Source organism: Dipodomys merriami, unplaced genomic scaffold (genome assembly GCF_024711535.1).
Source record: "Dipodomys merriami isolate MVZ:Mamm:240054 unplaced genomic scaffold, mDipMer1.0.p SCAF_31, whole genome shotgun sequence".
NCBI lineage: Eukaryota > Metazoa > Chordata > Mammalia > Rodentia > Heteromyidae > Dipodomys > Dipodomys merriami.
In genome coordinates, this window is record NW_027204604.1 from 16,258,699 (window position 1) to 16,271,489 (window position 12,791).

Genomic DNA, 12,791 nt, shown 5'->3' on the forward strand with positions numbered 1-12,791 from the left:
AGTCACTGTGCCTGGCTAAAAGTAAACTATTTCTCAACTGTCTGCTTAGAGCATGGAATTGTTTTATATTTTATTTTATTTTTTTACTAGCTGGTGCATACAAGATAACTGGGTTGTGCTGCTGATAACTGCGTCCACATTTAGTCTGTTACAGTATGGAAAATTGCAGAGCCTCTGGCGGATACCACGGGGTCTCTGGAGAGCATTGTAGTAAAAAGGGCAAGGGATGGCGCACACAATGCCAGGCTTGGCTTTACTGGAGGAGTCCTGCCTGTGTACCTGGGTAACACTTTGAGCAGCCCTGCTTCAGATCAGGTGACAGTCTTGTTGATTCCTAATCCCCCCTTCCCTCTCAACTCCAAAATGGTGTGCAGTATAGTTAGCTACAGGAACTTAAAAAAAAAATCATCTCAACCCTGGTTAAGAGCGTAGGCAGAATTTTTTTTCTCCAGTCATTCAGGTCAACTTGGATTTGAAAGTGCTTGCTTAGGAGCCATGTGTCAACTGCTTCAGACCGGGCGCCCTAGGATGGCAGTGAATTCAGGCCCCCCGAGAATATCAGCACCAGAACTTTCAGTGTACTGATGCACAAACACATAGAACCAGAGAGCCCTGACAAGCAGCACTATTTTTCATTTCCCTAGAAGAAAATTACAATGCGTGTCTGGATTCTGTTATTGTTAGAGATTCTTAGTAAACCAACTGTGTTTGGTCAGAATATGAAAAGTTAGTTGGAAGATTTACCATGCTTTAAATCCTCAGAAATGGATGCACAAGAATCCAGCGCTTTACTTCCCGCCTGGTGAAGGATGGATAGCATTGACGCAAAGATGCATAAGGATGGAGTTTTTGTGTTAGATCATGCGCAACTCTTGAGAAAGATTAAGTTGATTTTAGTATCTTTGCCCGTCTCCTTGCCTTGAAATTCTCCAGCACTTTACCCTCCATTACCTCCACCAAAAAAAAAAAAAAAACAAAGATGTGTGTGTATGTGGTAGGAAGTCTAAACCTTTCAGTTGCAGGTAGAGGGTTCTATTTGAATTGAACAGTATTTTTCTTCAATGTCAATAACATTTAGCTCACCTAAATAGCCTTGTGTGTTTTAGGGGAAACCTATTACATGTAAACTAAAATTACACCTCATCTTGATCATTTAGTAATTGTAGTGATGCAGATGAAACTTCCCTTAGAGCATTCATTTTTTGGATGGCACAGGTGTCAAGTGAAGGAACTGTTTTGGAGAGGAGAATGTCAATGAAAGGAGAGATGGAGGGTAGGTATATATGATCAACACACACACACACACACACACACACACACACACACACACACACACACACAAATAGAACAAGGAGGACCATAATGATGTTTTAAAACAATAGGAAGGATGCTAGGAAAGCAGTAGAGTGTATTTGATCATTGTATGTCATATGGAAATATCACAATGGGATCTCTTTGTCTAATTAACATTTACTATTAACTAATTCAAGCACCAAAGCAATTATTTTTGTTTGAACTGTATTTCTGAAAATTTTTGTGCCCTATTGAAAAAGGGCTTGTTTGCTTGCTTGCCTGCCTGCTTGCTTGCTTGTTGATGGATTAAACATTTATTTACTGGGCTCCTGTTGTAATAATATGATGCTGGGGATACATAGAAAGACAATAGACCTTTGTCTTTAACAGGATTGACTGTTGCTTTTTTCCTTCTACTAGATTTTAAGTTCGAGGGCACTAGTGATGCAGTGCTTTTTGATCATTCAAAATATATCAGTCTAACTCGCTATAATATTTGAACTATGTAATTTTATTTTAATTTTTGCCAGTCATGGTGCTTGAACCCTGGCCTGGGCACTGTCCCTCAGCTCTTCAGCTCAAGGCGAGCACTCTACCACTTGAGCTACACTTCCAGTTTTCTGGAGATGGGAGTCTCATGGTCTTTCCTGCCTGGGCTGGCTTTGAACCGCGATCCTCAGATCTCAGCCTCCTGAATAGCTAGGATGAGAGGTGTGAGCCACCAGTGCCTGGCATAACTATGTAATTTTTTGTTGGGGGGGAGGGGGGAGCTGGTCCTGGGGCATAAACTCAGGGACCTGGGTGCTATCCCTGAGGTTCTTGTGCTCAAGGCTAGTTGCTCTACCACTTGAGGGACAACTCTACTTCTGACTTTTATGGTAGTTTTTTGCAGATAAGAGTATTGCCATCTTTCCTACTCAGGTTGGCTTGAACCAGAATCCTCAGATCTCAGCCTCCTGAGTAGCTCAGATTACAGGTGTGACCTACTGGAGCCTGGCTTTAGAGTGTGTAATTGAAATAAATAATCCTGGTACAGAGCACCAACAGTCAGTGTAAGATATATGACGCATTTTGTGTGTGTGGTGTGTGTGTGTGTGTGGTGTGTGTGTGTGTGTGTGTGTGGTGTGTGTGTGTGTGTGTGTGTGTGTGTGTGGTGTGTGTGTGTGTGTGTGTGTGTGTGGTGCCTTGTTGGCTAATGAAAGGGGATGGGAGCATCGCAGTGTCTTCTGTAGTAATTTGTCTGCATTTCTTTAAGTAAAAGTTTTATCCAAGAAGACTTTTTGTGCCAGAGAATATGTTTGGTTTCTGAGCTGCTCAATACCACAGCCGCTAACTGTGTATGTGTTCCTTGTGTGCAAAAGAGTTCATAGGAAGTGGACTTAATTTATTTTACTCAATCTATTTACCCTAATATTTCTACATGACTAGTGGCTGATTTATGGGACAGTGCAGTTCTAGAGCATCATAAAACAGCAGCCCAACTTCACAGATTGTTAGTCTCATTATCTTATCTCATGGTCTCATTTTATTCGCCTATAAGCTTATTGTCGGGATGTTGCATTACAGATACCTGTAATCAAAGCCTCACATCTGCCTTGTAGTTGAGTCATAATATCCCTTCCAGGTTCCATTAGGTGAACAGGCTCCTGGCTTCCTTTTTACTGCGAGGGCGTTCATCTCCATGAGTAGATTGAGGTCATGATGGTAGGCGTGTTTTCTTTTTGATCATAAAGTACAGTCTTGGTCGGTCGGTGTTGAGTGCGCTGATGAAGGGGGTCGCAGGTGGTAGGCATCAGCTGGGAAGTGGTGGCTTTCTGTGCTGCTCACCCAGGAACATGTAGACAAGAGGACTCTGTAGTTGATTGGAGGGGCAACACCTGTTAGCGCTACCGAATGACGCTTGCTTGACTTAGCACACACGCTAACTGGAAGCAGATGCCTGGTGGGACTTACCCCAGAGCAGCTCTGATCAGGATTGTATGGCAGTCATGAAGAGAAGGCATAGAAGACTTCTCTATTTAGAAACAAATAGATGATGATTTAAAAAAGGTGAATGGCAAATACTGCCCTTGTGCTTTCCCAAGCATGCATCCTATGTTGAAACTCAAAAGTTCAGTCTAAAAATGTCAAGGTATTTTTAGGGGGTTTACCTTCTACTCTGAAGTGGTGAAATTAAACAGTCTTAAGAGTGCGTGGGGTGCTTGATTAGAATGTTCTTGTAGAGCACTTTCAGTGCAGACATACCAGGTTCATCCTGAAATCTGGTTATTGCATCTACCATCTGTTAGCTGGTCCTGTGTCTCACACGCAGTGGCTTTCCACACGCCTCCCTCGAGCGACCGGTTCTCTCTGACTGGCCTTTGACTGACTGAACTCTTTGTCTCTGTTAGGGCGAGCCCGTCACTTTCTGTGAGGAGAGCTTTGTGAAGCACCGCTCGAGTGTGATGAAGCAGTTCCTGGAAACCGCCGTCAACCTTCAGCTCTTTAAGCAGGTGAGTGTGGCTCTCTGGATTTTGGGTTAACAGAACAGATTTTTTTTTTTAATCATTCCAAAACTATATCCAAATCTGGGGGAGGGGGGGTGAGGCGAGGGAATCTCTTCTAGAAATTTTAGGAAATTCTCTCTGGTCTTTTTTATTTGTCCAGAATCATTAGAAAATTCTAGATTTCCCTTTGTTTTTCAAGTCTTGACACATAAACAGAAAGGGTGCTATGTTGTGCTAACTATGATATCGCAACTCAAGGATATTATGTGATAAATTCCCATTAAAAATTCTTCATGAAAACTTTCTAAGGGCGAGGTTTCACTGAGCAGAGATGTATGTCTACAGAAGAAGAAGCAACACGATTAGCATCTTAAAAGGAGTTATTTTGGTATGGTGGATTGATATGATAAACAGAAAAACTAGGACAGTCCCAGGGTAATACAATTTAATCAAAGAATTTGTAAAATGAATATTTTATCAACTTATAAAAGTTTGTGTGACTTTTCATCAATTCAAAATTCAGAAGAAAATTATAGGCTTGTGTGTCCTGATTTTTCACCTAGAAAATATAATTGCCCTTAGGGAAAAAAAAATTGACATCCAAATACAACTTCAGAAGTTTCACATGTACCTGTTTTTTCATGTGGTGTGATCATAGCAAATCTCTTAGGTTGGTCCATCTTAATTTTTGTCTGCATAATTTAAATTATGTTATGAATACCTTTCTCATTCCTCTTGACAAATTTAAGCATCAAATTACCTTTGTGAGATCAGTATTTAGTTCAGACCTACGATATATTTTAAACAGTCCTCCAGATTCGGGTATAAATAGATAATGCTTTCAAGTAGCTGCTCATATAATTTCTTTGGGCCATCAAGAGGAGAAAATACCATTTAACTTAAAATAACCTTCAAGTTAAATCAATAAATACTAGTTAGTAAAAGTATCTTTATTCTGAGGAAGTTTTCTTGCACTGCTGGGGCTTGAACCCAGATCCTTACAGAGGATCTACTACTGAGTTACATACCATGACCTTTATTAGACATTTTTAAACTTAAATGAATCTGATATTAGAAAATACTTTGAGATAATACTATTGTCTTCCAATTTGTGAAGTTTCACATTGAGGAGTGGCAGAGAATTATCCTGTATACAGACTTCGAGCGCCTGTGTTTTAGGATCAGAAATGTCTTGTGAGTTTCCTTAGGAGGAAGCAAGTCTTTTCAAGTTCTCTGTCTCTTGATGGCTTGAAAGCAGTTATTGAATTAATTTGCTGGGTTATAAGTAGGATCAAAACATAGTCCCTTATAAATACTGCAATATTTATAACATTGACTTGACAGTGTAACAGCACAGTTGCAAGATTGTCATCCAACCTATGCACGTTGAGTTAAATACTCGAACCTCTCAGGTCTTTTTTAGTTATCCAGAAGAGATCCTACCTTCCATTGTCAAAAATAAGTTGTAAAGATCAAATGATAGACAGGTTAAGGATTGAATGGGTGAGTAGCATATCTCACTATTTCCCTTTGATAGTCAGTTTCTGTAATTAGATTCTTATCATTTGATAAAATTAATAGAGTCGATTTTGCTTGCATGGTGCATTGAAAAGTATTCTTTAGAAGTCATGTGGAGCCGGGCGCCAGTGGCTCACGCCTGTAATCCTAGCTACTCAGGAGGCTGAGATCTGAGAATCGCGGTTCAAAGCCAGCCCGGGCAGGAAAGACCGTGAGACTCCTATCTCCAGTAAACCACTAGAAAACCGGAAGTGGCGCTGTAGCTCAAGTGGTAGAGCGCTTGCCTTGAGCTGAAGAGCTGAGGGACAGCGCCCAGGCCCAGAGTTCAAGCCCCATGACCGACAAAAAAAAAAAAAAGAAGTCATGTGGAATTGGTTTAAATCTTGAATTTATTACTCAATAGCTATATGTTCATGAGTATATGTCTAGTTTTTATAAAATAAAAGCTAGGCGTGTTACTACTAAGCTCACAGGACAGTAATATAAGTTCATGTGAATTAACATGTACACTCAGCATGGCACCTGGTACTTTGCTCAATAAATTTTAGTGTCTGCTTCATTCTTAGACAAATTCCATTAAAACCTACAAACAAATACAACTTCCTAGAGACGTTGAATGTAACAATGAAGATGGCCAATGCCGTCAGAGCCCCGTACGGCTTGAGTGGGTTTATCGGGAAGATCTGCTGTCTTCCAGGACCTTGCTAACATGCGTACCTCTTACTTAGGAAAGTGATACTTGAAGATGCTGCTGGAAAGGTTTAAAGAAAGAGTTTTGTCTTCTAAAAAAAAGTCAGTTAATGAAAGTATTTATTGACACAGATGGATGCTCCAAGATGCTCCAAGGCATTGATTTATGATCCACTTTAGGTCTAATACTGCTCGGAGTGTGCCTTGACTTACTGATGTTTTTGCTTCCAAATGGACAGGACTTGGGCCCAGGAGAGCAGCATTTGGTTCTAATGAAATAATCAAACTTTTCTGATGATGTGGGTAGAGTAGGACCCAGAAATACTCTGTCTACCGAAATAATTTAAAATGCAGGAGCACATGCTACAAAGCTGGGATGAGTAAAGCAAAAGTAAACAAGAAATAACATGTCTCCTTTCCACCCGAGCCCTGGGAACTGCAAGAAAACACGGGGGCCAAGGAGGAATTTCCCTGTTAAAAGTCATCAACATACAGGGAAACAAATCAAGAATGAGAAAGAACTGGAGTAGTAGGCAGAGAACATGAGCAAAGACTTAAAATATTGGGATTATCAGAAATCAAATATAACATAACCATGTTTAAGATGTTGAACAGAAGAGAAAAAACTTTATAAATGTTCAGGAGCAGCAACTTTAAATAATGTACACCTGGTGGTCAGAGGTAGCAAGTAAGTTTCTCTTGAGGAAGTATAAAACAATCGAAGTTAAAGGGAATAGATGGGGTTAGCTTCAGATGGAAATGGAGAGACATTTTATGAGCTGAAGATATATCTAAAATAGAAATGACCCCTAAAAGGGTTCACAGACAAGAGATGGACCAAGGTGTCTAGTGCCGTGGAGAATCTGGAGGGAGGGTATCCCAGATTCATGAAATGAAGGATAGGAAGTTGGCAGGAAATGGAGCAGAGAACTTAGCAGTTGACAGGAAAGTGCCAGAACCAGTGAGAACTTAGGAATTCATGAATTTACGAAGGTGTACAAATTGAATGAACACAAAGAAACCTAAACCACGCCACGTCCAGTCTATTCAGCTGTAGCACACTCAGGAAGTGTTTACATGAAGAGTTATTCTCATGACATAAATGTGTAGCACAGTGATGAAATGAATGAACTGCTATAAATCTGAACATGAATAAGGGTGCGGGTGTCACTGAAGAGGGTGTATGATAGGGATAGTCCAGTGCTACCCTCATGTGAAAGCAAAGCTAAAGAGCTGTTTAAGTAAATATGTACATGCAATTTAAAAAAAACCCAAAGAAAGTAAAAAGGGGGGAAAAAAAAGAAGAGAAAAAGCCAAGCTTGAGGGACCATGGGCTTTTCTGCAGAGATGGAGCACAAGAGAGAGACCTTGCGCCGGGAGGCGACCTGCTCCTGGCTTCACACTTTCTCTGTTAAAATTGAGTACGTTTTTTTGTTTCATTTAAAAAGTTTTAACTGTCAAATCATGGCGGTTTTTGCTGATGAGGGATGATGCCATGGTTTATATATAAATGTATATGCACACATACACACACATATATGTATACATAGACATTGTATAAGATTATTTCAAGCTAACGAACCAATCTATCCTCTAACATCCTTTTATTGGTCAGGTATATATATATACAGTCTGTGTAAAATCCCACCACTCCACTCTGCCATATGTACACACATATATATATGTATATATATATGTATATATATACATACATACATATATTGCAATTTTGAAATCATTGCATTTTATTATGCACCTAGGTAGTAGCAGGTCCTATAAACTCCCTCATGACAATCTGATCATCATCATGATGATAGCTTCTGATCATCATCTCCCCTTCCTGAGTCCACAGAGGAGCTAGTCTTGGACAAAGTACACACAACCGCCCAGCCATGCTTCATCATCCTTACTAAAGTATGAATTCCTTAAACGACTACTATTGGAGTTAATTTTTAACTCTTCTGGATTAGGCACTACTAAGCTGAGTTTTCCTTGGCAGTTAACTTCTTAATCTCTTTGAGCCTCAGTTTCTGCCTTTGTGTCAGGAGTCAGACTAAAAGATGACCAAGCTGGAGATACCTTTTGGCTCCAACATTCCATGATACTGTGAAGTAAACACGGAGCTCAGGGGCTGATAGTGGCGTCCATTTGGATGAATTCCTCTTCAGATAATGGATTTGGAAGGAATCCCAGAGATAGTTCCTTCAGACCTCAGCTCTGACATCACCGTCCTTTCTTAGCAGCTTTAGAAAGACTCCAGCCACAATTTAGGCTCTTGTCTTCATTTTACACTACGCCCATCCAGCACAGGACGTGATATTGAAGCTAGTTTTCTCTGCTCATTCCATTATAGGCTTCTTTGGCTCAGGACCAGGACCGAGTTTACTGTCTGAGGCCCCCAGCATTGTTGTTCTTGCTCAGTATTGCTTTGACCTTGGGGGTGCATTTTTAGATCCATATACATTTTAAGATTGTCTATTTCCATGAAAAATGTCACTGGAAGTTTGGTGAGGATTGTGTGGAATCTGCACATGCTTTGGTTGTATGGATAATTTTTATAATATTAGTTCTTCAGATCCATGAACATGGAATGTCTTTTTATTTATTTATTTATTTTTCAATCTGTTCACAAGTATTTTATACTTTTAGATGTATATATCTTCAACCTCTGGTTAAATTTTTCTTAAGTATTTAATGTTTTTAATGAGATTTTAGTTGGACTTATTTTGCTGATTTTTAAAATATGTGATACCAGCCACTAATTTATTTCCTATTGCTTTATTTTATCATTGGCCATCTTTATAAGAAAGGCTAATTTTTGACTTATTATACCATGTTTGCTTATATTCTCTGACATATTAATGTTTTCTTGAGACCTTGGAAATTTTTACTGACTTTTAAAGATTGTTAGCATATTAAAATAGTATGAGATTTTGTATATTCACTTTGTACTCCCTACATTACTAAATTGGTTTATTAGTCAATTTTTTAAATAAAATTTATAGGGTTGCATAGATAAGATGGTGATCAGACAATTTGATTCCTAACTTTTTCCTATTTGGATGACTACTTTCTTTTTTTTTTCTTTCTTTTTTTTATTGTGAAAATATTGTACAGAGGGGTTACAATTACATGAGTAAGATAATGAGTACATTTCTTATCAAGCATTATAGCCTCCTCATTTGTTTCCCCTTCCCATCCCTTCCCATCCTCCCCTCCCCCGCCCCGTCCCCTCACCCAATCCTCCTCCCCCCACCCTTGGTGACTACTTTCTTTATATCATGTTGAGTAGAAGTATTAAGGGTATATTCCTTCTTGATTTTAGAAGAAAAGCTTTCAACTATTTACCTTTGAATATGGTTAATAACTGGGTTTGACATATATGGTCTTTCTTGGGTCAAGGTGCATTGTTTTTTTACCTAATTTGTATTAGGTTTTCATCGTAAACCATGTTGAATTTTGTCTATTGCTTTTTTCTCCCTCTGTCATGTGGCCTTTGTCCTTCCATTACTTTGTATGTCACATATATTGATTATTGTATATTTAGTCATCTTTGTGTCTTTGATTATTTGATCATAGCAGATGGTACTTTTAGTACGCTGTGAATTTGGCTTACTAGTATTTTGTCTTCTCTATTCATTAGAGTTACTGGGTATATATGTAAGTATGTATGTATTTATGTGTTGTATATGGTGTATATATGTATATATATGTTTATATGTGTATGTAAGTATGTTTGTGTGTATGCATGTGTATATATGTTTATATGTGTGTGTATGTGTGTATGTATGTATATATGTATGTATGTATGTGTGTGCATTAACTTCTGGCTTTGGTGTGAGATTATTGCTGGCCTCTTAAATGAATTTGGAGTTTTCTCCTTCTCTTCAACTTGTAGGAAGTGAGAAGAATTAATGGCAGATTTTAAATTATTGCTTAAATTTCCTTTAATGACTGGCCTTTTCGGATATTATGTGATTTGTTGTGCACAGTGCTCTTATATTCCTTTTGTATTTTGGTGGCACCAGTTAAAAGGGCTCTTTCATGTCTGATTTTTATTGACTGGAGTCTTCTCTCATTTTTCTTAGTCTAGCTAAAGAGTCGTCAATCTTACTATTTTTTCTAAAATGTGATTCTGAATTTTATTGATCTTTTCTGTAGTTTTTCTAGACTCATGTATTTCTACTCTGATCTTTATTCCTTCTTTCTATTACTTTGGTCTTGGCTTTTTCTTTTTCTTTTTCTAGTTCCTTTTGTTTATTGAGACATTTCCCCTATTTTATTGTAGATACTTATTACTATAACTTGCTCTATAGAACTGCTTTTGTTGTTACCCATAAGTTTTCTGGTATGTTCTATTTTCATTTTTCTCAAGATTTAAAGAAACAACTAATTATTTCTTTTGCACTTTGTTTATTCAGGAATAAGTCATTTAATTCAAAAGTATTTGTGAAATTTTCAATTCTTCCTATTAACGATCTCTGGTTTTATTTATTTGTGTGTGTGTGTGTGTGTGAATGAATAAAATAACATTTATTAAATACTGACTTTATACTGTATACTGTTCAGGTGCCTTATCTAGGTTAATTCTCAAGATTTCCACCCAATTTGCTGCTGTTTTGCCAGGATATAAAACCAAATTGCAGAAAGCAATTGTATCTAGAAAGCCAATAATATGTCCCTCTAGGAATAAATTAAAGAAAATGCAAGCGTGCAAGGGTACTTACTTTTTAAATACCCTCTCTTTATATTTTTCAACTTTCTCTGAGAGTCAGATGTGATATTCATTTTTTTTCCTATTCTTAGCCTCTGATATTTTTGTCTTTTCCTTTCTCCTTATCCTTTTGGATTTGTTACCTATACTAGTTGTTCATTTTGGGCTTCCTTTTGAATCACAGACTCTTTAATGGCGTGGATCATGTTGTAAGCACTGCTAGATCTTAACATCTAAAACATAGTGGCCATTTAATAGTTGAAAAAATGTTAAAATAAAAGCTCTGGGGGCTGGGAAGGTGGCTCAGTGGTAGAGCGCTTGCCTTGCATGCCTGAGGCCCTGGGTTTGATTCCTCAGCACCACATAAGCAAAAAGAAAAAAGCCAGAAGTGGCACTGTGGCTCAAGTGGTAGAGCGCTAGCCTTGAGCTGAAGAGCTGAGGGACAGCGCCCAGGCCGAGTTAAGGCCTACGACCGGACCCCCAAAAAAAATAAAAATAAAAAAATAAAAAAATAAAGCTCTGAATACCACAGCTCTTTAGAAGGCTGACACCTGAATGTGTTACATAATGAACATCCTTGAGCTCATTTCAGGTAACAGAGCTGTGAGAGTCACGTGTGACGGGCTCAAACAGAGCCATGTCAGCAGTTTGCGACTTGAGTCTCACATGGTGCGCTGGGTGGAATGGAGATTGCGTGAGACTCTGAGTGCACACTGTGTCCAGCCATACCTCACCTCCCTGACCTGACAAAATCCTGGAGCAAAGGAGCGCCTCTCAAGCCAGATCTTTTCCTTTATATTAGCTAGAAATTTTGGAGGATTTTAGAAGGTTTTAACACAGGTAGCAAATTGCCATCAAATGTCTCATTTTCCTATGAATCTCCTCGTGGTCACTGCCCCTGGTGTGTAAGGTACAGCCAAGATCAGCACGCGCACCGCCAGCACCGCCAGGACTGAAGAACGCAGCCGTGGTGGAAACTAGGAAGCACTGGAGATAGGCGGGATGAGGGATGGTAATTACTTGAAGCACCTATTTCACCATGGGGGAAAAAAGAATAAGAACAGACAGAGACAGGGAAGATCTGGAGACTTAATGGTGGAAGGCAGGCAGGCCATACTGCCTCATAACAAAACATTCTGCTTATTTTCTCAGCATTCTTCGTTAAGTGATTTCAATGAGCACCCCAAAACGTGTCTGTGAGACCCGGTAAACACGCACACTCTTGACTCTCATCATCAAAATGCAAGACCCAGCAAAACGTCACAGTCACTCAAGTGCTTTTGATTCCCTCTCATTTGTCAGTAAAACCTGAGCGCCTGCTGTATGCCGGCAGTGTCCTACCTGGGAGGGGTCAGGAGAAAGAAAGAACGAAGCCCTGCCTCAGAATAAGAAATGTAAGGGGAAACGAAGAGACAGTACATTCACATAATGATAACCAGTGAGCGTGAGCACTGTTGAAATGCCCTGGAAAGGCAGTTTGAGGGGCGTGGGGGGGGGGATGTAATTGGACGTGGCAGGGCAGTTAAGCAGAGGTGAGAGTGGAGACATGGAGAAAGCTTTCTTCACTTTAGGTGAGAAATGCATGGCCAGATGGGGGCAGGAGAAACACTGGATTGGAACCATGAGTTTAGCCAGGTACAGGGGGCCCACGCCTGCAATCCTTAACGAGTGGCTGAGATCTAAGGATCACAGTTCAAAGCTAGCCTTGGCATGAAAGTCCACGAGGCTCTGATAGACGATTAACCACCAAAAAGCCAGAAGTGGAGCTGTGTGACAAACTTCCACAGGGTCAGCTAAAGAAACGCTAAGTTCAGGATGAGGTTTTAGATATTCAGGAGGAATATCTGCTGATGAGGCAGATGGATAAAGAAGGCAGAGGAGGAAATTGGACTTGAGATTAAAAAACCCAAAAACACTCAGCCACAAGCGGTATTAAAGCTATGAGGCTGCAGACCATCGGACCAAGGAGGGGGAATAAACAGAAATCACTGAGTCTGAGCAGGAGAAACAGTGGAGGAGCCGGGCGTGGGGGTGGGGGTGAGGGTGGGGGTCAGAGGAGAGGGTACTTCATCTTAGCACCAGCGCAGAAG

At 39.7% G+C, this 12,791-nt stretch overlaps 1 protein-coding gene across 3 annotated transcripts in view; it reads left to right on the forward strand.

The window, feature by feature from the left end:
• The window catches only part of Dennd1b (DENN domain containing 1B), a 171,563-nt gene that overhangs the window by 121,385 nt on the left and 37,387 nt on the right, over positions 1-12,791 (forward strand). For all 3 annotated transcript variants that reach the window (XM_070041888.1, XM_070041889.1, XM_070041890.1), the window contains one exon: positions 3,684-3,785. In XM_070041888.1, coding sequence (XP_069897989.1) covers positions 3,684-3,785 — 102 coding nt within the window. The remainder of the gene's footprint in view (positions 1-3,683; positions 3,786-12,791) is intronic.